Source organism: Tachysurus fulvidraco, chromosome 7 (genome assembly GCF_022655615.1).
Source record: "Tachysurus fulvidraco isolate hzauxx_2018 chromosome 7, HZAU_PFXX_2.0, whole genome shotgun sequence".
NCBI classification, from domain to species: Eukaryota; Metazoa; Chordata; class Actinopteri; order Siluriformes; family Bagridae; genus Tachysurus; species Tachysurus fulvidraco.
In genome coordinates this window covers 19,134,826-19,160,253 of record NC_062524.1, presented here as the reverse complement: position 1 = coordinate 19,160,253, position 25,428 = coordinate 19,134,826, and the positions used below count along the sequence as shown (strand labels likewise).

General features: G+C 40.4%; 1 protein-coding gene across 5 annotated transcripts; it reads left to right on the top strand.

Annotated features, from left to right (window-relative positions):
* The first annotated feature begins 333 nt into the window (after positions 1 to 333).
* Positions 334 to 25,270, top strand: pds5a (PDS5 cohesin associated factor A). 5 transcript variants are annotated; one of them, XM_027174317.2, is made up of 34 exons: positions 334 to 436; positions 3,547 to 3,704; positions 12,186 to 12,389; positions 12,746 to 12,832; positions 12,961 to 13,058; positions 13,901 to 14,027; positions 14,275 to 14,355; positions 14,448 to 14,588; positions 14,799 to 14,914; positions 14,996 to 15,090; positions 15,208 to 15,353; positions 15,726 to 15,877; positions 16,019 to 16,132; positions 16,236 to 16,317; positions 16,438 to 16,486; positions 16,729 to 16,868; positions 17,120 to 17,235; positions 17,983 to 18,088; positions 18,273 to 18,433; positions 18,551 to 18,674; positions 18,790 to 18,948; positions 19,040 to 19,108; positions 19,193 to 19,329; positions 19,556 to 19,679; positions 21,005 to 21,209; positions 21,320 to 21,434; positions 21,541 to 21,673; positions 21,772 to 21,891; positions 22,352 to 22,420; positions 22,600 to 22,754; positions 22,861 to 22,945; positions 23,408 to 23,754; positions 23,903 to 24,137; positions 24,276 to 25,270. In XM_027174317.2, exons 2-34 carry the CDS (start codon positions 3,591 to 3,593, stop codon positions 24,402 to 24,404), a joined length of 4,335 nt encoding a protein of 1,444 aa, XP_027030118.1. In that variant the 5' UTR covers positions 334 to 436; positions 3,547 to 3,590; the 3' UTR covers positions 24,405 to 25,270. The 5 variants fall into 5 exon arrangements, with proteins under 5 accessions (XP_027030118.1, XP_027030115.1, XP_027030116.1 ...); XM_027174314.2 differs by lacking the exon at positions 334 to 436 and adding an exon at positions 2,572 to 2,750; XM_027174315.2 differs by lacking the exon at positions 334 to 436 and adding an exon at positions 2,572 to 2,855.
* The last annotated feature ends 158 nt before the right edge of the window (positions 25,271 to 25,428 follow it).

Here is a 25,428-nt window from a genome sequence, read left to right as displayed (position 1 = left end):
CCGTAAACAAATCGACTCTCGATTGGTTAGGACTGAAGAGTCGATTCATTCTAGAATTGAGGGAGCAAAATACTAGTTAAACCATGACTCTTAAATTGAATTGAGCTACTAGAAGTATATCACTGTATATATATATATATATATATATATATATATATATATATATATATATATATATATATATATATATATCAGAATCAGAATCAGGGTTATTGGCCAAGTGTGTTGACACACAATATTATGCTTTTTGTACAATATGCAGCAGCAGTAGTGTGTAATATACACGGATGATCTGATGACTGACAGGTGAGTTGTTAATCAGGGTGATTGCCTGGGGAAAGAAACTATTCCTGTGTCTGGCAGTTTTAGTAAGCAACGTTCTGTAGCGCCTGCCAGAAGGGAGGAGCTGTAGGAGGTTGTGTCGAGGGTGCGAAGGGTAAGTGTTGATTTTTCCTGCCCAGTTTCTGGTTCTTGTATGGTACAAGTCCTAGGGAGTGGGCAGGGGGGCACCAATTATTTTTTCCTGCATATAGGGTATATAGGGTATATGATGCACAAATAGGTTATATAAGGGTATATGCTGAATATGTAGGGTATATGCTGCACATTTAGGGTATATATTATTACTAAAAAACAATAAACGTTTACAACAGGTACATTAATAATAACCTATCATTCATGTTCGACCTGGAACTATTGTCCCAGCTGTGCTGTTATACAAAATAATGCACACCATCTGAACTTTCAACTGCATCGTGATATAGTTAGACGTAACAACAACAACAACAACAACAACAACAACAACAAAGTTGTTATTTAACAAAAATGGTCATGAGTTCAATCCCAGGTCCACCAAGCTGCCACTGCTGGGCCCCTAAACAATTCCTTTTACCCTCAACTGCTCAGTTGTATAATTTGAAATACATTGTAAGTCACTCTGGATAAGGGTGTCTGCTACTGTAAATGCCAGAAATTTAAATATATATATAATATTTAATGTAATTACAAACAGTATTTGTCACTTAATTTAAATAGTTTAATTCACGTCACTTAAAAATAATTTAAATCACTGTTATAATCTTCAAAGACAGGATGCTTCAAAACTACTTAAAACAACAACAACAACAACAACAACAACAATGTGTAGAACATAACTTTAGGATTCATCATTTGTTATGATGGTTTTGAAACTCCACAGCTCATAGACCGACCAGTGTGTGATGCTCTGGCAATTTCTGTTCTTTTGAGTCGAGTACTTTTTTTTACAGTAATAATTATAAAAAATAAAACAATTATATATTAACAAAATTATATTTAACAAAATGATAATAGTAAAACATTCTTTGTATAAAGTAATCTTCACAAACAGAATGCGTAAAATAATTAATAATAATAAGGGTCTACTTTAGAATTCATAATTTTTCATGCTAGTTTTGAAACTCAACTCATATACCCACTAGTGTGTAATGCCTTTACACGGACATGGCAACCTCTTTTATTTTGAGTTGGGAAAGTTAGTAATAACACAAATGATGTGATAATAAATATAAATATAAAAAATAAATTAAAAAAGTAATTGCAAATCACTGTTGTAATCTTTACAAACAGAATTATTCAAAATATTAATATTAATAATTGTTCATGATGGTTTTGAATATACCGACGAGCTGTGATGATCTTCTACACGGACCTGGCAACCTCGGTTCATTTGAGTTATTTCTTCACAGAGATAATTATAAACATAAAAAAATTATAAACAGTAAAAAATATTTTTTTAAAGTAGCTGCAAATTACTGTTATAATCTTCACAAACAGAATGATTTAACATAATAATAATAATAATAATAATAATAATAATAATAATAATAATTGTTTTTTCTGATGATAATAATAATAAATATAATAATAATTATTATTATTACTATTATTATTATTATTATTATTATTATTATTATTATTATTATTATTATTATTATGTTAAATCATTCTGTTTCTGATTCTGATAATAATAATTGTTCATGATGGGTTTGAACAGCCACAGCTCATATCCCCACTAGCTTGTGATGCCCTTCTTACACAAAATATTTTTAAAAAAGTAACCTGCAAATTACTGTTATAATCTTCACAAACAGAATGATTTAAAATAATAATAACAATAATAATAATTATTATTATTTCAGAAAAACAACAACAATACTACTACTACTACTACTACTACTACTACTACTACTAATAATAATAATAATTATGTTTTTCTCATGATGACGATGATGATAATAAAAATAATAATAATAATAATAATAATAATAATAATAATAATAATTGTTCATGATGGGTTTGAACTTCCACAGCTCATATCCCACCATGTATAAAGTATGTATGTATGTATGTATGTATGTATGTATGTATTTATGTATAAAGTATGTATGTATGTATGTATGTATGTATGTATGTATGTATGTATGTATTTATTTATGTATAAAGTATGTATGTATGTATTTATTTATGTATTTATTTTACTTTCCTCACAGTGGTATAAAATAGTCAGAGCACTTGAGCTCGTGCTGTTTTCCTCTCCCGCCCTCTCTGAGCTCGGTTCAGCCCGACGGGGGGCGCCGCCGCTCCACTTTTTCCTCCCTGAAAGAGCGTTGTGTGAAAAGAGAAGCCGCTTTTTTTGTGTGTGTGGTGAAACTAAAAGCTCCCCACAACCCGAAACTGACCAATGAATTAAAAAGCAACTTATCCGTTAGGTAAATCCTCCGTGTTCGTGTGTGAACTCCGCTCCGCAGGGACTCCTGTTGTTTTAGGGGGTAGTTTGGGATGTTCGGATCTTCACCGTGTCGCCAAGTTGCTTCGTAAGAAACGGCACCTTTCTTTTTTTTTTTTTTTACTTCTCAGCTTGAGGATGCCGCTCGAGTTGGACTTGTAACAACAAAACAAGTAAATAGTTGCTCGTTTTCTGCTCCGTAAAGTTGAGGTCGTTGTTCGAGCCGTGGGTTTGAATCGTACCTGTGAATGGAGATTAATTTTTTTAGACGGGAATCGGAAGGTTTTTCGTGTTCGGCGCTTTGCGAACGACAGTGTTGTGTGAAAACGAAGCTAAATCGAGTCTGAGGCCTAACGCGCTAACCGCTAGGCCACGGTTCTCTGTACGAAGCTAAGCGGCTAACGTTAGCATGAACTTAAAGCTTTGCTGTGAATTTCGCTAGCTACGTTTTCTGACCGATTTGTTTACACGCTGTATCCTGAATTCTGTTTGGACTTTTAATCGAAAGTGGTCTTGAACGTGTAAAAGGAATTAAACTAGTCTAAAAAATGATTTGGTGCCTCAGCGTTGTGCTAGTTAGCTTGCTAGCTCTCGGCTAGTTTCACTGCTAGCCCTTTAGCTTCACGGCTGTTTGGACTCGAGCCTGAATGTGTTCGGGTTTGTCGGTGTTTTATTCCTGTGATTTACACTCAGTGCTTCGTTTGTGTGTTATTTAAAACGTGTTTTTTTGTAAAAGTGCGGCTCGTTTGCTCGCTGAACTTTTGTTTTCCCACCCATAGAGGCCGCTAGAGACCGTGTGGAACGTTAGCGTTACAGCGGCACGATGGAGTTCCCGCAGCACCAGAAGCCGCCGGTGGACGGAAAGATTATTTACCCGCTCGGGGTGAAGGAGATCACGGACAAAATCAGCAACGATGAAGTGGTCAAACGGTTAAAGGTAAGAAGTTTAGAGTGCACTAAAACTCTGAGCTGCTTATGGACAACAACTGAAATGAATAGATTTATATATTAGTGGAATATCCAAAGTGATTGACGTGTGAAGATTAAAGTGAGCACCTGGCAACCCTTAGAGTAAACTTTTATACTTGTGTATGTTTCTCTTTAGAAAACTACAACTAAAGCTAAATGGGTTAAATCAAAAAATCAACGTGTTTTAGAGAAGCCAATAATAGGAATGTAAATGTTTTAATGTATAAGATCAGGAGATGTTAAGGTGGAGTTAATTTGAGTTTATTCCAAATTAACTTTGTTGCTGCTGTGTTAAGCTGCTTGTGCACTGTGACAGATTTACTGATGGTTAGCTGATATATTATGCTGTAAAATGTATGTATGATCTTTTGCTTTAAACAGCTCTCTAACAAGAAACTAGTACTGATTAAACTACAGCATGGTTGAACGTTGAAATCTGATTGGTCAGTCTGTTTTAATACCTTGTTGTTTCCATGGTGATGGCTCAATCATATGGGCATATAATAATATAATCATGGACGTGTCTCTCAGATGTACCAAAACGTTAAATCTAATTATATGCAGTTAAGATGTTAGAGACGCACATAGATTTTGAAACTGTTTCGTTTCTTTGCTTCATCATTGAAAAGCGTTTTTAAAGCGTAAAGCAGTTTATGCTGCATCCTATGAGGAGACACAGTTGGCATATATAATCGTCAGAGATGGAGACATTTGTTGTTGTTTTTCTTCCCAACACTTTGTGGTTTCTTTGCTTGTGTTTATCTGCGACATGTTCACTTTTTTAAATATCAAAAGAAGTAACCGTGTGTAACAAATGTGATCCGTCTTCGGTTAGATCTCCATCATCGTCTGTTACTACGTTTAGCAGAGAAACCTCTTGATGTACAGTAAATTTCAAGGAATAATTTTATTATGCAAGTAGTGTATTTAACAGAAACGGTAGTAAAGCCAGTCAGTCTGCTTAAATCCTTACTAGCTAAATGTAATGGTGGTTTTGTTTTGTGGGAGTTAAATAGAAAGACTGACATGTGGCTGGTTTTGGCTGTCACAATGTCAGACGCTCCTTCATGGCCGTGTCATCAAAGCAGAGGGACGCTTAGAACCAGGGCATCTTCCAGACAATTATCTTAAGGTGGGCTGGTACAAATAATAGGTGGGGAATCGGTGGTATTGGCCCCAACACCTAATCCAGTTCTCCCAGTAACAAATTCCACAGAGCCCGAACACACGCACACACAAACTGAACTACATTAGGGATGCTCTTGACATAATATGCCCCTTTCCTCCAAGGCAGTTTGAGTGCTGGGTCAGAGCCAGAGCCTAATTTAAAATCAGTTCTTTCTTTTTTGACAGCCAAAGCACCGGCTCTGAACCAGAAAAGTGGTTCTTAAGTACCACCAAAATGTTGCTGGTCTAGACTTAAGATCTGCTTGTGTCAGGGGCTGTGGGTAGGGCTACTGTTAGCGCATTTGTTAATGTACCCTAAGTATACTATTATTTAATACGCTTTTACTTTACCACAATATGATCAATTATCCGCACACATGATAGTAGGTAGCTACATGCTACGGCTTTTTTGACTTTTTTCTGTGTTAATGATAAAATATTAGGTACTTTCCGATGTTCTCAATTGCAACTTCCGTTTATACAAATTACATGGAGCTGCAGGTACACGTTGGATTCACCACATTGGATGCCAATGTAGGTTCACAAAGCCATGAGCATGATCAGTAAAGCAACATCCACCATTGTTGATGTGTTTGTATTTGCCGCTGCTGCGCTAACGTTGCTGGGAAATGTGACACGTATACAGTGACGTCAGACTCGGCTCTGTGACGGCTCTCTAGCTGGTGGAAAGGCAAAATGGTTCTTAGAAGGTTCGTCAGTGGAACCAACCTTGCACCAGCACTAACTCTGAACCAGCACCCGGTTCTTTCTGGTGGAAAGGAGGCCATAGAGGACACCCCCCCCCCCCCCCCAAAAAAAAAAATCTGTGTTTTACACACAAGCATAAAGGTCAATGGTTGAAGCATGCATACAGCTACAGTCATATACAGAAGCGACAGGGAAAAACCATTGACCTTTATGCTTGTGTGTAAAACAGATTTTTGTGGTTTTCTGGTCACGTGCCGCTTTCCGGTTTTTAAAATCAATCAAGTAAATACAAGATTGTCTGCATATTTACGTCACGGGAAATGGAAACATAGGTTCTGCAGAACAGAGTACTGTAGACTTGGTCGTGTGCGATACCTGGAATGATTAAATGAGTGCAATATAGAACACAATGTTGGTAATTAGCTAATATTGGCTGTGATGGTTCGTTATTCAAATCGCTAAGCGTCTGAACTGTGGCTGAAATAGAGGAGAGATGGTTCTGCTTTGGGACATTTGTTGCAGACTGGTCAGGAGCAGAACTTGTGGAGAGTTAAATGGAATTATCTTTACTGTATCCTCTGATGTGCTAGCAACAGAGACACCGATAGCACTACTGTTGCTTTAGAGGCTTGTAACAATAGTCAAATGAATGTAATTATATTAAACATGGGACAAATTGAGCATGTGTTTTCTTCTGCACAGCAATCACAAATTGAGAAACAAAAAAGTCTCTAAAGAGCAAAAGCCTATAAGCGTGTTGAACTGACAGTAGCAAGAGGCGAGTGGTGAAAAACTGTTCTGTGCTGAGGGGGCTTTATTTTGTCTGGGGCGGCTGCAGACTGTCCATTGGCTGTAGACTGCTAACCCAATCAGAAACCTGGCCCAGCTTAGCGCCCCTGGTAAAAATGATGCATTCGCCATATTGGAGATCCAGCAAATAAACAAACCACAGATATCTTGTTTAATCGCTGAACCGCCTTGCTTTGTGAGACATCTCTCTACCCGATTAAAGCATATTTTTACTCAAAAGCAATTTTTTCCAATATCAAGTACATCAATAACAACACAATTAATATACTGACGTTCCTCTTCTGGCGTTTACGACAGTCTGTATTCTTGTAACGGACCAATTTATCAATTAATTTATCATTCTGAACAGTGACCCAGTCATCCCCAAAATGTGATCTTCACACAGTCGCTTTTATGTTTCCCAAGAACGGCAGCAGAAAAAACACCATTCGGCTTTCGCCGTCATCTCCTTAGTCATACAGACTCGTATTTTATCACCGAACATCACTTTCATGTTTTCTTTTTGATTTTCAAGGCATGTTGCTTTGAGTTTTCTATCCTGAGGCTTTGGCCTCGTTCTTGTTGTACCCGGATGTTTTCCTTTTGTAACCCTCTCAGTTTTTTTTATGCTTGCACCAATATTAGAACCAACTGTCTAAGAATAACCGCAACCGTTGCTACATTCACACGACCCCCCAAACCTTTTAGTAGCTTTTTCTTTGTTTCACTCGCCAACCTTGTTTTTGGGGCCAAGTTTCCTTTCAAGTCATCAAGTCCAGCAGCTTGTTATGGTATTAAATTCTCTTTGAAACTCATTGCACACTACAGGGTAATTACATTGTTTGTTTTTCCTCAACATTGAGTTATTCTCAGCTTTTAAATAAGTAGGTCAGATTATAAACGCCGAAGTAGACATCTTTAAATGGAATCAAAATGAAAACTTGAAATCTAAAATGTAATTTACAGAAAGTGCTTAGTTTTCACACAGTGTTTATTAACTGATCAGCACAGGAAGAGAAGCGAAGGAAAGGCAAATATTATTACTTTCTGATTATCATCACAGCTAACAATGTTTTTTTTTTTTTTTCTTTCATTTGACTCTGTTGTAAACCTAGTTAACATTTTTTTAGGTCCTGTTCTTTTGAATACAGTGTAGTAGGTTTTTTTTTCCACCTCTTTTAAAAAAAAAAAAATCAGCTAATATACTATATTTCATATTACTGAATTCAAAACACACACCAATTATATTGACAAAATGTAGATGGAGGGCAGAGCGACCAGAGGGTGCTGTTTATATTGAATTTATAATAAATCTGCACGATCTATTTCAGATAAACTTTGATTGGGTCAATGGGGATAACAAAAAACCCTTTGGTACTACAGTTGTGTTAATGTATTGTGGGTCGTCTCCACTGAATTTGGAACGTTTGCCAGTAAATTAGAGCTGCGACAGCTAATCAGTAATGACTGATTAATTATTAATTTCATTGTGTCTGAAATTCTAATCTAAGACTGTAATATTGGGGATACTTTACGTTTCACTACACCGGGTTTATTGCCTCAATGAAACAACTTGTTTTATTTAGTTATCTTCCAATTTGTAATCGTTTGTTTATGGTCATTGTGAGAAACGGTGGCATTGCGATGGATACCAAGTTAATCATGCTTATCGGTCGTGCGTTCATGGTCATATTTGTCTCTCCTGCCTTTTTAGAAAGCATTATAAATACAGCACACCTTATGAAATAGCTGAATAAAAGTGTGTTGACTAGATATGATGGTAATGTAAACCAGCAACGATGCAACTGAGACATGTAGAATATCGTAAATGCTATTAGTTGTTATGGAGAAGAGTCGATTTTTCTCTTTTCTTTTTCTCTTTTTTTCCAGAGCGACGTACAAAAGTGCTTAAGTCTTTATCATTGGATACCTTAACTCTGATTCACTAGGCTAGAGACGTAAGATACCATGAGTCTAAATCACTGTTCAAAGGTTTTTATTTATTTTATATTATTTTTTTAATATGCACATACAATGAGTTCAAGAATTATTCAAAGAAAAGAGAGAAGTGATCCCTGTCTGTAGTTACTGATGTCTGATGGATCCAGAGCAGGTTTCTTCAGGATGGGAATAACCCTTGCTCTCTTGAAGGTAGTTGGTACATGACTAGATGTTCTGGATCCATTGATGATGGTGGGGATAAAGAGAATAGTGAGTGAGAGAACGCATTGGCAGAGGATAAAGCAGCTGGTGTAGCAGTGTTCTGTGGGGATATCCAGGTCTGTTAGCGCAAGAAAATCAAAGGAGTGGTGGGAAGCTGAAGCCGAGATAAAATCAGCTTTCCTTCCAGAGCGCCTACGACGGTAAAAGGGTGACTACAGAGATGGGTTTGAGGCACATATCTGCAGTCAACCAAGAGTAAGAATATATAAAACAGTATTTCAGTCTTATCTTATAACAACTTTATGAAAGTTTACACTTTTTTTTAAGCCCTAGCAGCATTTTCCCTAACTGAAATTTTACATAAAGTAAAGTTCGGTACTGAACAAGCATCCAAGTTCTCTATCGCCATGACTGATATATATATATTATGTATGTATATGTATTGTATTCATTTTCACGTTACAACCACAAATAAAAATGTATTTTATTGGGAATTTGTGATCGATCAACATAAAGTGGCACAGTTGTGAATTGGAATGAAAATGATAAATGTTTTGCTATTTATTTATTTATTTGTTTGTTTGTTTGTTTGTTTTTACAAATAAATATTTGAAAAGTGTGGAGTGCATTTGTATTCAGCCCCTTTTAATCTGATACCTCCAGCTGAAATCCAGTGGAACCAATTGCCCTCAGAAGTCACCTGATTAGTAAATCGAGTCCTGTGTAATGTAATCTCAGTATAAATACAGCTGTTCTGTGAAGCCCCAAAGAACACACCAGACAGGTCAGGGATGAAGTTGTGGAGGAGTTTAAAGCAGGGTTAGGTTCTACAACTAGATCCCAAACCTTGAACATCTCACTGTGTGCGTTTTACCACATCCCAGAGGTGTTCTACTGAATTCAGATCGAGTGACTGAGTTCAGTGTGAGATGATCTTTGCTTTGTGACATGGTGCATTATCACGCAGGAAGTGGCTGTTAGAAGTTGAGCAATTTGTGGTCATGAAGTGATGGTCATCAACAATACTCAAATGGGCTGTGGCAATCATGCAATGTTGTTTGGGATTAATGGCCTCTAATGTGTGCCAAGAAAATGTTCTCCACAACCTCCGCCAGCCTGGACTGTTGACACAAGGCATGTTAGGTAGATGGGTTCATGCTCTTGGACCCAAATCCTGACACTGCAGTCTCTCAGGATTCATCCTACAATCTCAGGCTACATTTAGAATCTTCATCTGTCCAGTTTTGCCCACCGCAGCCTCGGTTTCTTTTCTTGGCCAACAGAATTGGAACCTCATGTGCTCTTCTGCATTGTAGTGAATCCGCCTCAATGTCTGACATGTTCACTACCAAGTGTTTATCTGGGTTACTGTAGCCATTGACCTGTCTCATCATGAAGGTGTTTCTGTCCACAATACCGTCGCTCACTGGATGTTTTTTTCAATATTGCATCGTTCCGAGTGAAAAGGACGTTGTGAAGGAAATTCCCAGGAGATCAGCAGTTACAGAGATACTCAAACCAGTCTGTCTGGTATCAACAATCATACCACAGTCAAAATCACCAAGATCACATCGTCCCCCTATTCTGATGGTAGATGAGAACATGATCTCACACTGCCTGTATATCCAAGATATTATTTATTGTGCTGCAGCCACACGATTGTCCGATTAGACGATTGTAGAAAACGAGTAGTAGTTTGTGTATAAAAGTCTCACGTCTGCAGTTATTTTGGAAATGTGTGCACAAGCAGCATGGCATGACCGATTAAAGCCAGCTTCATTATTTGGGGGACAGTGTGGCAATTTGTGATGAGGATTATTTGATCCTGACTTGTAACTTGTACTAATTCAACACTGTGCATTTGTGCTCTGATCACTGAGACTGATTTTGTTACCAAGTCTGAGCCAGAGTGAAAATTCTGCTTCTCACATTTCATCTGTAGTGCTGACTGCACTCTCCCCCACTGCCTCTTTCTCAATAACTCTCACTCTCTCTCTCACACACACACACACATACACACACACGCGCACTCAGGAACAGCACTCCATGGTCCTAAAGCTAGATGTGTTTGAATAGGGAATATAAGGCTATACTCACCACCTGCTTTATTAGGAACAGTTCAGGCAATTTTTATTGGTTGGACTTTTCAAAGTTTTGAATATATTTTCTTTTGAGCTTCATTATCTTGAATTCAGCTCTAGTGGCTCTGAACGCATTGTCATGGGAACTTGAGTGTATGATGTGCCACTATTGTACCCCTAACTATCAACTGTTGCCATTAGTATTGTTGGATGTAGGTCACAGTGACCCTGAGGATGGAAATATGGAGGCAAAGCCAAATGTACCATGTAGACGATACAGTACTTTTGTTAATAATTGGTCGTTAACAAGGTCAGGAATGCTTGCAGACTTTAAGTCGTGACCTAAGTTATGCTTAATAACATGTTGGATTACTACTAAGTTTATTCTGTCTGTGGTCTGTGATGAAATACAGTTTCTGTATGCCTATTGAATAGCAGGAGCTCTGATTAACACCACATTGTCTTTTTATTTTATTCATTAAATTTTTTTTTTGGAAGTGAGGCACACTAGGATGCATCAGAGACTGTTTTATTTCTGATTTGAAGTCAGATAATAGGCTTTTAAAATTCATACAGGGCTACAAAATTAGTGAAAAGGAAACACATTGGGAGATAAGGTTGACCTTAAAGCAGCAGGCATCACTCGATGGCCACTGCGATGTGTGCAGTCTTTTCACAATTCCTGATGATCTCATCTAAAGTCCCAAGCTTACTCCACACCATTACATACCATTACCATTACACCTAGGGTTGGGTATCAAAAGAAATTTTCCGATTCCAGTTCTGCCTTACAATTGCCAGTTCTGATTCCGATTATATAATAAAAGAAATGTGAAAAATAATGCACAATACTTAAACAATTCCATTTGTGTTTATTAATCACTCTTTAAATATTTTAAGCGGAGCATTTCAATTCATATCAATTTAAATTTAAATAAATCCAACATCAAATTTAACATCCAGAATTAGAAAAACAGTTAGCAATTTTTCTGCAGAAAAATTAACGTCTGCTTTCTCTGGGAGAAGACAAGACCTTTCCTGGCTTATTGTATCACCAGCTGTGGAGAAAACCCTCTCATTGTTGTAGCTTTGGAAATGAATCCACACGACATGTTTAGACATGTTTAACACAAAGCGTACCTCAGCACAGCAGCGCGAGTGACTGATTTCTGTGGTAAGCTGCGTTAATTTGGTTGCGTGACTGTAAACAGTGTAAACAATTAATATTCATGAGGTAAGACATGGCTATTTAAAGTGACCGCCCCCAGCGCTTTGCCCGTAATCGCATCGGAACCGCGTTTGGAACCGAAACTTAAAAATTCTGTGCAGTTCCGGTTCATGTTAAAAAACAACTGGGTCTGAATAAGAACCGTGTAATTGCATAAATAAGGAACTGTGCAGGTACAAAAACACACGTACGAACATGGATTGATGCCAATAGACGGGTCGAGAATGGTTTTAATATGTTGGCTTTACACTCCAAAAGCATCGTGTACCTATATTTCTCTCTCTCTCTCTCTCTCTCTCGCTCTCTCACACAGTTGGTGGTGAAAACATACATGGATATGGATCAGGACTCTGAGGAGGAGAAGCAGCAATATCTGGCTCTTGCACTACACCTGGCCTCAGAATTCTTCCTGCGCAACCCCAATAAAGATGTTCGGCTGCTCGTGGCCTGCTGCCTTGCAGATATTTTCAGGATCTATGCCCCTGAAGCTCCATACACCTCTCACGATAAACTCAAGGTACACACTTACCAGTAAAACCCCAATATGTTTGCAATACACAGTCATATGATGTATTAATAATACACTATATTTCAATATGGGAAGAGCTACGATAGATCATTGGCCTGATGTTCTTTCTGTGTGTTGTTTTTAAATCCACATGTTGATCTTTTTATGACGCGATGGTCACCTTTAGAATATGACCTACAGCCATCTTTAACCGTTTCATGTTTGGATTTGGAGCTAGTTATTTTTTTAAAGGTTAAATAAAGACTCATACCCAAACCAAGTGTACACTTTACACAGCAAGTATACACTTTTGTTGATTGAAGCATGCCGTTATATTGCTCATATAGTCCTTTGTCTGTATGTAGGAAATTTTTTTGTTCATTACTCGTCAGCTGAAAGGTTTGGAGGACACAAAGAGTCCCCAGTTCAACCGATATTTCTACCTTCTGGAGGTAAGGATTTCATTGAGCCAACCAGTCCGTGCCTCTTATGTGACAATTTAAATAAATGTCAGGTTTATTCACGTGTTCCATCAGAAAAAACGTCCCTGATGTTTTACGGATCGATTAATGTTTTACAGAACCTGGCATGGGTGAAGTCTTATAATATCTGCTTTGAGCTGGAGGATTGTAACGAGATCTTTATTCAGCTCTTCAAAACGCTCTTCTCCGTCATCAAGTAGGTCCACTTTATCCATTTAATACGCATTTTTCTCAGTGGATGATAAAACGTACTCTTTATTATACCAGTGTCCAAGTGGGATTGAGAAACCTGTATTCTTAATGATGAATATATTTGTTTCAAACGATCATTTTGCACAAAACTTTAATATATTACTGATTTGTCATGTGTCCGCATTGGCAGTGCTCACTGTAGTGGTTCTTTGGTGTGATGGTTAATGCGAGGTGGGCTAAAGGGGCTAAAGTCGTCAGAAAAGTAGTAAAACAGCCACACAACATTGGACAACTGTTCGAATTTTTAAAAAGCAAACGAAATAGCAGCATTTAGTGCAGATTGAATCCGGTGTCTATGTAAAGGTTTTGCAGTGTGACCTGTCGGTGGTGAAGGAGCTCAGAATTTAATCTAGTCAGACAAGAGACTGAATCTGAGGTAAAGACGAATGTTTTAACAAGACCGCTCATCTCAAGAAAGCTCAGGATGGCCAAGCCAAACTCTCGACTTGAATCCCATTAAAAATTTATGAAGGACTTTAAGCTGGCAACAGGAACAAAAATTTGATTTGCCACTTGGCCTGCAGTTGATTATTGGAAGCTGATTTGCTCCTTCAGCCTGTGGTGCCGTGACCCTGAATTCGAAATGAGGTTTACAGCTTTTTCATTTCCTGATGAACATTTTGCCCAAAACCGTGTCCTTACTATTAATTCTCAAGAAAGAATATCACCACAATAAATGTGTGTGTGTGTGTGTGTGTGTGTGTGTGTGTGTGTGTGTGTGTGTGTGTGAAATTTGTTAAAACGCATTGAGAGGTGTCTGATGGTGCTGCTGTGTGTCCCCCCCAGTAACAGCCATAACCAGAAGGTGCAGATGCACATGCTTGACCTGATGAGCTCCATCATAATGGAAGGTGATGGAGTCACCCAAGAGCTGCTGGACACCATCCTGATTAACCTCATCCCTGCACACAAGGTACAGATTTGCTCATAAACTACATGCACAACAGTTTAACTCGGCTAAAAACTCTGCTCACTCGGTCATGTTCTGAATTTACGCCGGTTTGTGAGAAGTAAATGACACCTCTGCTATTTTGTTCTTTTCAGTGCCACTCACATGCATTTTTTTTGTTCGTGTAAAATAATAAAAGCCTGACGACTAATCATGTCTGCTAAGCGACTCCGTGTCCCAGATTAACGATTGTGTCTCTTTGTTGGTGTAGAACCTGAATAAACAAGCATATGACCTGGCCAAGATGTTGCTAAAGCGGACTGTGCAGACCATTGAAACATGTATTGCATCAGTAAGTGTCGTCTGTGTAGTTGTGTGTTTCATTGATTTCACGTTCTACCTCCTGGTGTGTTTCGATTAACCTGTGCTTGTTGTATCTGTCAGTTCTTTAATCAGGTGTTGGTGATGGGTAAGTCCTCTGTGAGCGATCTGTCAGAGCACGTATTCGACCTCATACAAGAGCTGTTCGCCATCGACCCGCTGTTGCTCGTGTCCGTCATGCCACAACTCGAGTTTAAGTTGAAGGTGAGGGACGTGCACGCATTTTAACGTTTAGAGTCTGTGCTTGTAATGATTTATATGGTTCTAGCCTTAAATTGACATTCCAGAGTGTGATGCATGGTTGTTATTGTGACTGACACTTTTTTATTTTACTAGATATTTTGTTATGAGATTTATGTATTTCATTCATGCGTTTGAACAAAAGATTCACGATAAGCGTTTATATTTGCCTAGAGCAATGATGGAGAGGAGCGTTTAGCTGTGGTGAAGCTATTGGCTAAACTCTTCGGTGCAAAAGACTCAGAACTGGCCACCCAAAACCGCCCACTCTGGCAATGCTTTTTGGGAAGGTAAGCTCCAAACCCATCTTCACGATCCTTTACTTTTGGTTTCTTGTTCATCATGCATCGATCGTTCAATTTCTCACTCAGGTTTAACGACATCCATGTGCCCGTGAGACTGGAGTGTGTGAAGTTTGCCAGCCACTGCCTCATGAACCATCCAGACCTGGCTAAGGACCTTACAGGTGTGTGTGTGTGTGTTCATGTGCAGTTTTTTTGTCTTATTGCACAAACTTTTATTTCCCCACTTTCTCAAGATCAAAATACAATTAAATTTCTTCTTCTTTTCTTTCCATCGTCAGAGTACTTGAAGGTACGATCACATGACCCTGAAGAGGCAATCCGGCATGATGTCATCGTGACCATCATCAATGCTGGGAAGAAGGACCTGAACCTGGTTAATGACCAGCTGCTGGGATTTGTCCGAGAGAGAATGTTGGACAAGAGGGTCAGGCTTATTCCTGCATAGCAGTTAGACTCTTATCAGTTTAGCGCTTGAGATCGTTTCTAAGTTGGAACGTGAATAACGTCTTGTTTTTGCACCGTCTGTTCTGTTCTATTGCGTCTATCCGAGATGATCTTTTCAGTGCGATATCTCAGGAGCGAGTAGTTTAACGTTTCTACTATTTTGGTGTCATTTTCATCATGACCGTTAGAGGCCATGATTTTTCACCAAGTTTCTTTCAGAACCCATAACAGCCGAGCAAAGCTCAGACTTCTAACACCTTCTGTTGTATGAGACGGAAGTGCAATCGAGAAGATTGAAATCTGAATTGTTTTGATGTTCTACATGCGTAACGATTGGCTGGTGTGTTTGCAGTGGCGTGTTCGTAAAGAGGCGATGATGGGTTTGGCGCAACTGTATAAGAAGTACTGCCTGCACCACGAGGCTGGCAAAGAATCGGCTCAGAAAATCAGCTGGATTAAAGACAAACTGCTGCATATATACTACCAGAACAGCATTGATGACAAGTATGTCGCTAATGAATGTGCATTTTATTAAAGCTGCTTCCTTTTTCAATGGTTCGGTTGTTTAATACATCAGAAATGAACGTATCTGCAAATTAGCAACCTAACTAATCCATCGACTGTCATATTTGTGTGTTTGTGGAGGTTACTGGTGGAAAAGATCTTTGCACAGTTTATGGTCCCTCACAGTTTGGAGACCGAGGAGAAGATGAAGTGTTTATATTACCTTTATGCCTGTCTGGACACCAACGCCGTCAAGTGAGTCAGATACAAGAGGATCAACCCCATATTACTCCTGTCCTCTGACGTGAGGCGTTTAGTATTTAGCTTATTGACCATGGTTCTCTCGTGTGTATGATAGAGCCCTGAATGAGATGTGGAAGTGTCAGAACATGCTGAGAGGACTCGTGAGGGAACTTCTGGACCTACATAAGCTGCCCACGGTGTGAAAGAGTTACTTCCTTATCTATTTCAGTTGAAATTGGGATCTAAATTCTTGTGCATGTTAGTGACACTGTGTGAATTACAAACATTTGTTGTTGTTGTTTTTTTTGTCTCTACAGTCCGAAGCCAACACGTCAGCCATGTTTGGAAAGCTCATGACCATTGCCAGTAAGTAAGCAGACATGAACACACCACCACCAAGATGCGATATTTTGAAGCAGTCCATACGATTTTCTGGTATCATCTCCCCGGGCCTTCATACGAACGAGGAACGTCTACCATTATTACAAGCTGCATACTCGTTAGATCTAATCCAAGCTTTCTGAGATTGGCTTATTATCTTTATCTCTCTCTCTGATCCCCTTCTTTCTTTCTTTCTTTCTTTCTTTCTCTCTCTCTCTCTCTCTCAGAGAATCTACCTGACCCGGGGAAAGCTCAGGACTTCATGAAGAAATTTAATCAGGTTTTGGGTGAAGATGAGAAGCTGCGCCTGCAGCTGGAGCAGCTCATAAGCCCAACCTGCTCCTGCAAACAAGCCGAGCAATGTGTGGTGAGTACGACGCCGATCCCGACAACCGACGACCTACTGACCAACTAGACATGACCATCTTATATGACCTAGAGAAAACTCCATCGTTTATATTTCGTTCAGTCTCCCCAGATATATCAAAGCACAAGGATTATTTACTCTGTTAATTTTCTAGAAATGTTTAATACAAATTCAAATGCAGTTGAACTTAAAAAGATGAATAAAACAGTGTTTTTTTTGTTTTTTTTTTTCTTCTTTTTTTTTCTTTGCAGAGAGAGATAACACGCAAGCTGACGTACCCCAAGCAACCTACAAATCCCTTCCTGGAGATGGTCAAGTTTCTGCTGGAGCGAATCGCACCAGTTCACATTGACTCCGAAGCCATCAGGTACACCTGCAGTTTTAGTTTCTGTGAAATTGTAGTCAGTGTTTATAATATTTAGCAAACGGTGCGCTCTTTATTTTGATTTGTTGGTATGGGTTTATCATTTGTGGTCAGTTTGTGGACATCCTAGCAGTGTGCTTACTTATGCTCATGTTAATGTTGAGCGATTTTATGATTCGTTTGTGGTGACAGTCTGTGTAACACGGCATGTCCCCGTCCACCCTGTCGAGAAAGAAGTGTTCATGTAACGCTGCCACATCCATAGCACCCAGGTGCACGGCACATATTCATTAGCTGCCAGCCCGGAATTGGGAAGCAGCCCACATTTGGTGGTTTAGCAGTCAACCAAATGGTATTAGGATGTGTGCATGGTGAGCTAGCAGTTGAAAGAAAATAAGCAGACATTGTTAAAGTTGCACCTTGCAGATAAGCATCTCGCTTCAAGTGCTGCTTCGTAACACCCCACTTCAGAACTCTCAGCCCAGAGTAGTCAGAGTTTGTCCCAGCACACAAAACTATTGGCCTCAATGAGCTTCCAAGTTTGTTGAGGCATTTTTGTGAACGGATTAACTTCAGACCGTACAGTGCAATTTCTCTCCACACTGAATACAAGAGGTCTAACAGACTAAACTTTTTTTTGTGTGTGGGATTGTGTGGGCTGTGAGACCTCTACTGGTGACAGGCTCTAACTACAAGTACTACAACCATCATCTGGGTTTTGCATAAACGCTCATTGTTTTATGCGTCTAGTTCCCTGGTAAAGCTTTTAAATAAGTCCATCGAGGGCACTGCTGACGATGAAGATGAGGGAGTTACTCCTGACACCGCCATCCGTGCTGGACTGGAACTACTTAAGGTGAGCAGACACGACCATGCAACCAGAAATCTAGTGTCCTTAGCAGATTTACAGCTTTTAGTACGTAAAAGACTGAGCGTAGTTAAAATAAAGCTTTAAAGCTTCTTCAGATTTCACAAAACACTCAGTCGTGTTTAACAGCGTTCCGTACATCCTTGTCCCATAACTTGTCTCTCGCACTCAGGTTTTGTCTTTCACCCACCCCACATCATTCCACTCCGCCGAGACGTACGAGTCTCTTCTGCAGTGTCTCAAAATGGAGGACGACAAGGTCGCTGAGGCGGCGATTCAGATCTTCCGAAACACAGGCCAGAAGATTGAGAGCGAGCTGCCACAGATCAGATCGTACGGACACAGTTTACATCCATACACTTATGTGTTTGTAGACAAAACTCATTGTCACATTGTCTCACTGTTCTGGTATTGAGTTACTAAGATTCACTCACTCGCGTCTATCTTTAGGACTCTTATTCCCATCCTTCACCAAAAAGCCAAGAGAGGAACCCCACACCAAGCCAAACAGGCAGTGAACTGCATCCATGCAATTTTCCACAACAAAGAAGTCCAACTGGCTCAGATATTCGAGGTGGGTCCAAAATAATCGCCTTTGCATCCGTAGCTCTAGTATTGAGGGTTTTTCGCCACATCAATGTTAACACCTCTCTTTGTTTTCCCCTCCCTGTTAAACCACGTCTGTGTAGCCATTGTCTCGCAGTCTGAACGCTGATGTCCCAGAGCAGCTGATCACTCCTCTGGTCTCTTTGGGTCATATCTCCATGCTGGCTCCGGATCAGTTTGCCTCACCCATGAAGTCCATTGTTGCCAACTTCATTGTAAAAGATCTGCTGATGAACGACAGAGTGAGTTTCAATTCTTTCATTCCTAAACGACCCTTTATTCCTCGTTCCTACACAATGCTTTAATTTTTGTTCTTCCTTCGTTCTTCTTTAGTCCGTAGGCAGTAAGAACGGTAGATTGTGGACTATTGACGAAGAAGTTTCCCCTGAAGTGTTGGCAAAGGTGCGTTCAGCATTTTAGGATGCAGGTCATTAGACCACTATGTTTGTACTGCTTGTTTTGTCTAATGCCAGCCGTGTGCTCCAGGTTCAAGCCATTAAGCTGCTGGTACGATGGTTGTTGGGGATGAAGAATAACCAGTCTAAATCAGCGAACTCCACACTCAGACTGCTCTCCGCCATGCTGGTCAGCGAGGGAGATCTAACGGAGCAGAAAAAGATCTGGTAGGCACAGTTCAGGGGTCACATTGTTTCTCACAAGGACATCTCATGGCGTCAGGCCCAGTGACACGAGGCAGTCACGGACGTCTGTGAGCTTGTGGTGCTTTGCTTTGAGCGTGTTGTCATGCTGCCGCTGGCTTCACAATGTTGGGTGGGAATTTGCAGGGAAAATGGGGTAAGAAATTGCTTTGAGCATTTTGCTTTAAAATCTCTCTCTTTCTATATTCAGCAAGTCAGATATGTCTCGGCTAAGACTGGCAGCAGGCAGCGCCATATTAAAACTGGCCCAGGAGCCCTGCTACCATGACATCATCACACCAGAACAGTTCCAGCTCTGTGGACTTGTCATTAATGTAAGTTTTACACATGCGTACACACACACATACATATATATATACACACAGTGGGGCTTGAGTCCTTCAATTTTCGTTTGTGTTATCTTCACCAAGTCTTCCAGTTGTTTGAGATTTCTGGGCTTTTTATTTTTTATAATAGATTTTTAATTATGTTGAGGTCAGGAGATTGTGAAGGCCATGGCAAAACCTTCAGTTTACGCCTCTTGATGTAATCCACCGTGGATTTTGAGGTGTGTTTTAGGATCATTATCCATTTGTAGAAGCCATCCTCTCTTTAACTTCGGCTTCTTCACAGATGGCATCAAGTTAGTGTCCAAAATTTGCTGAAATTTTGTTGAATCCATTTTTCCTTCTACTCGTGAAATGTTCCCTGTGCCACTGGCTGCAATACAACCCCAAAGCATAATTGATCCACTCCCATGCTTAACAGTTGGACAGAGGTTCTTTTCATTAAATTCTGTGCCCTTTCTTCTCCAAACGTACCTTTTTCTCATTCCGGCCAAAAAGTTCTATTTTAACCTCATCGGTCCACAGAAGTTGTTTCCAAAATGCATCAGGCTTGTCTGTATGTTCATTTGCAAAATTTAGCAAATTTTCAAACGCTGATTTTTGTGGTGAGACGTAGAAGAGGTTTTCTTCTGATGACTTTCATGTAGACCATATTTGTACAAGTATCTCTTTATAGTGGGATGGTGTACCACAACTCCAGTGTCTGCCAGATCTTTCTGGAGGGATCGTGCAGTCAAACGTGGGTTTTGACTTGCTTTTCTCACAATCCTGCGAGCTGTTGTCTGATATTTTTCTTGGTCTTCCAGATCTTGCTTTAACTTCCACTGTTCCCGATGACTGCCATTTCTTAATTACATTCCACACAGAGGATATTGGCATCTGAAAATGCTTTGCTACCTTCTTATAGCCTTCTCCTGCTTTGTGAGCGTCAACTAGTTTGTTTTCTAGACAACTGCTTAGAGGAACCCATGGTGCTGATTGTTGGGGCAAGGTCAGATGAGTCTGGGCATTTAAAACCTTTGAGATTGACATCACCTGGTTTTTCCAGACGATGATTGAGAACAATCCATGACACTGTCAGGTCTCAGCTTTCCAAAGGGCTGGTGCATGCAATAAACTCTGCAGGGTGCCCAAACTTTTGCAGATGCCATTTTTTTGGTTTTCTGTTATTTTGAAAGTGTAAATGATGGAAATAAAATCTAACTATTTTTGACAAATTATAAGAATGTTTTGATCTTTAATTTGATGCTTTTAATTTGAGATGTGTATATATATATATAATTTTAAAATGCACAAATCTCTTTTTCTCTCAGGACGAGTGTTACCAAGTCCGTCAAATATTTGCTCAGAAGCTACACATGGCACTGGTGAAGTTGCTGTTGCCCCTGGAGTATATGGCCGTGTTTGCTCTGTGCGCTAAAGACCCAGTCAAAGAGAGACGTGCCCATGCCAGACAGTGCCTGCTGAAAAACATCAGCGTCCGCAGGGAATACATCAAACAAAATCCCATGGCACAGGGTAAGGAGTTTATGTATACACCTCATGTATAAGGGATGGTGAATGGGTCTGAGCAGGGCCAATGTTTAACAATATAACATGTATGAACTAATAATCTCTCGCTGTTACAGAGAAGCTTCTGTCCCTTTTGCCAGAGTATGTGGTGCCGTACATGATCCACTTACTGGCACATGATCCAGACTTCACCAAACCGCAGGACTTCGAACAGCTCCGAGACATCAAAGAGTGAGCTGAGCGTTCCTTAGTTCATAGAGACTTGCTAAGTTGAGTTGATGTATATTTTCTAACTTTTCTTTTTCTTTCTGACTCTCTTTGATTTCATCACGACCAGGTGTTTGTGGTTCATGTTGGAGGTGCTGATGACAAAGAACGAGAATAACAGTCATTCGTTCCTAAGGAAGATGGTGGAGAACATCAAGCAGACAAAAGATGCTCAAGCGCCCGACGATCCAAAGGCTAACGAGGTATCGCCGCCTTCTATGTACTTAAATGTCCGTATGTTGAAATGTGTCTCAATTCTCATTTAAAATCGCTTCCATTATGTTCCTCTCGTCGTCCACAGAAACTGTACATCGTTTGTGATGTGGCGCTATTCGTCATCACAAATAAAAGTACTTCCTGTCACTTGGACTCACCCAAAGACCCTGTGCTGCCCATCAAGTTCTTCACGCCACCTGATAAGGTATCTTACACTCAGTGTATTACACACCTGCACATACACACAGGTATATGATCAGCCAATCACATGGCAGCAACGCAATGCAGACACACCATGTAGAGACAGAAGGAAACGCGTCATCTCTGTGACTTGGGTGTTGGTACCAGAAAGGCCGGTTTGAGTATTTCAGAACCTACTGGGCTTTGAACACAGCAGTTGCTAAAGTTTACACATAATGGTGCAAAAAACATCCGAAATGAGGTGAGAACGATAGACAGGATGTCTCTAGTAACTCTTTACAACCATGAGAGTAGAAGTGCATCTCAGAGCACTGGCTCTGACTGTGTCTCAGACTTAACCTGCCCTCGTCTGTCTCCAGGAAAGCGTTTAGCGCTTAGCTAGCGGCTAAGCTCTGATAAATGACCAAATTTGGATTATGGCACAATAACATGTTGGTTTTTTTTTTTTTGCCTTCTTTCTGTAGGACTTCATCAATGATAAGGACTATCTCTCTGCTGAGGCCAGAAATGTCCTGCTGACTGGAAAGATTCAGGTGAGCTTCGAAGGACGTGTGCAGTTTTCTTGATGAGAAGCTGAACACGTGACGTTTTACAACCTAAATACATTTCCTTTCGTCGTGAGCAGTTTCTAATCTCAAGCTGCCAGAATCCATGTTGGCTTGCTGCTGTTTATGGGTTTTTACTAGCGAATGCACCAATTTGTCGTCTACAGCAACAGCCAAAGCAGACAGGAGTGTTGGGAGCAGTGAACAAGCCTTTAGTGGTCACAACAGTACGCAGACCTTATACTAAAACCACCGTCTCCAACACCGGAAGCAACGCTAGCACCAACGCCCAGCCAGTTTCTCCAGCAACTCCTAGGAACAAGTACGGCTGGATTCATTTAGAACCACGTTGAATACATATTAACATGTTTGCATTGCTAGACGTTTTGAGCTGATTTTGTACCTTCTTTTTTTATCTCTGGTTTAAGGGATGTCGGTTCTCATGCGTCAGAAGCAGGAGCAAGAGAGAACGAAGAGAATCCACAGATCGTCAAAGCAGACGGTGGAAAGAAGGTGAACATATTTGGAACATTTTTTTTTAATTATTATTCCTGAAATAAACCAACAATGTGAATCATGTGCAAAGGAGGTGGTTAAGCTCCCCTTCCCTCAGACCCCCTGATTAAATGTACTTAAATTGCTGATAAAAGGACAGAGGGTCCTGTTCAGATATTTTCAGGGTTTTATCGAGGGAGTGGATTATATATTGAGTGAGAACTATGTTCTGTGAGGCTCCCAGAGTTCACGCCAGCCACGGAATAAAACCACATTCTCTTACTGGTTTAAATTACAAAGCGGCTGCCACACAAGTGCTTGCTGGCAGTGAAACTTGAGCTTCAGGTATAGCAGATCAACACCAGCTGACGGGTCGGAGACAATGCTGCGCTCTTTAGCGTATGCTTAATGAACTGCAGTAAACTTTGTTAAAACCCTGGGACTCATTCAGGAACCTTCTTTTCTCTCTCGTACTCTCAGGAGGAAGCAACAACACCGGCTCAGGCGAGCGGGAGGAAGCGAAGTGCTCCAGCGACTGACGGAACCGAGAACAGCGTGGCCTCAAACCCTGTTGCGGCATCGCAGCCTCCTCCGAACAAACCTCGCCGAGGCAGACCCCCGAAAAACCCAGCGGCGGCAGCCAATAAAGAGAAAGAAGTCACAACTACACCTGGGAGCGGAGCTGGGCGGGGCAGAAAGAGAGCGACACCCTCTCAGGATCCCACGTCAACAGCCTCAGCCGAACCAACTAGCGGCAAGATACCAAAACAACAGAAAGAAACAGATTCCAAGCGGGCAGGACAACAGAGGCAGATTGACCTGCAAAGGTAAATAAATCAGTTTCATAACCCTTTTGTTTATATTTCAGACCATTTTCAGGCTTACGTATTCGATAAGGTTTAGTTTTAGTCGTCATTCAATTCAAATATCAAACCGGTCCTTACCGACATTGAACGATGTTTAATGTGGCCGCAGGCTCCTTGTCCCAAAAGCAGCGAGGCTAGCTAAAGCAGATGAAAGTGTGTTCAGCCACAAAGCCCAGCATCAGCCAGCATACGGAAGTGAAGGAGAAACAGAGAGAGATCTGGAATCGAGCCCAGACAGCTTTCCTTCTCTCACTCAGTTAGTAGAGGATCAGGGAAAACCTTCCAGCTCCGAACACCCAAGAATCAGACCAGGAGAAAGTGTCCACGGAGCAGGACGGCTGGCAGTGAGTTTCAGACAGGTTACAAGATGTAGCAGCAAAAGGATAAAGAGTCAGACACCCAGAGAATAGCAGTCAGCAATAGAGTTGAAAGTTGTTGTTTATGGGAAGATGCTCACGTCTCTCTCTCTCTTTCTCTCCTAGGTAAAGCGACGGTCTACAAAACTCCGGCTGTATAGTCTTGCTGTCCAACAGATGCCCCGTTACACACTCAAATGCTCTTTTGATTCCGACGTGAACTCTACACACACAATTCTACACACACATACTTGAAAACAGCTGTGCGAGCACACACACACCACATACACACACCACACACCCTTCTCCAACCCTCAACTTTAGACCAACGAGGATGAATGAAGATGTTTCAGTTCTGTCGAGCGTTACGATACGTAGCCATGACACCGTGTTCTCTTACCATGTTCCATTTCTTCTCCAACGCTGTCTGGAGCCGTTTTTAAAGATGACCATTTGGAAGTAAAAAGACCGTTTTAATCTAATATCCCATTGCTTATTAAATGCCTGGAAAGATTCATTGTTCCCTGTGCATTCTCTCCTCTGCTCTGCCAGACTTCTCCAGTCCATCAGGTCTGTTCTGTTCAACACAGATGTGCTCAGTGACGAGGAAGATGTGTAACGGTTACCGTAGTAACGTTTTTAGATCTGCAGCCAGTGGGATCTTTTAGCCCCGGGAAAGAAACCGACCCGGGCCGAGACGAGCATTTTTTAAAAATCCCAAATCTGTATACGAAATCGAATTCCGCTCCCTCTCAACGCAGACATGCGGCATTTCTGTCCTCGTGTGTATGGTTTTAGGTTCAAAGCAGTAGGCAAGTCGTTCATGTTTCTTTGGCTGCGTCGTATGCAAGTTCAGAACTTGTTAAATAACTTGATTTAATCAAAACCTGGCAGAGAAAATATTTGCCTCTTTTTTTTTATCGTGTTTTGTACAAAGCATAAAAATGCAAGAATCGGGCTTCTCGTACTCCTTCCTCTCCTCTCGGTTTAGAGGAGCTGGTGATGCTGTAGAATTTTTATACAGACGATTCCTTTTGAACCGAGACGTTCAGATGCAGCAGCTGTTGTACTGCATTCAAAAACAAAAACAAACAAAAAAAATGAAATGATTTGAAATTGTTTACGGTTTGTGGTTTGGTTTTGTTTTTTCTCAACTGTTTCATTCTTTTAGGACGGGTCTGTTTTATCCTTAGTTTGACTTCAATTCTTTGTCCGTTCGAAAAAATGAAATACACCTTTTTTTTTTTTTTTTTGGTTTTCAAGCATTTTTTTATTCAAA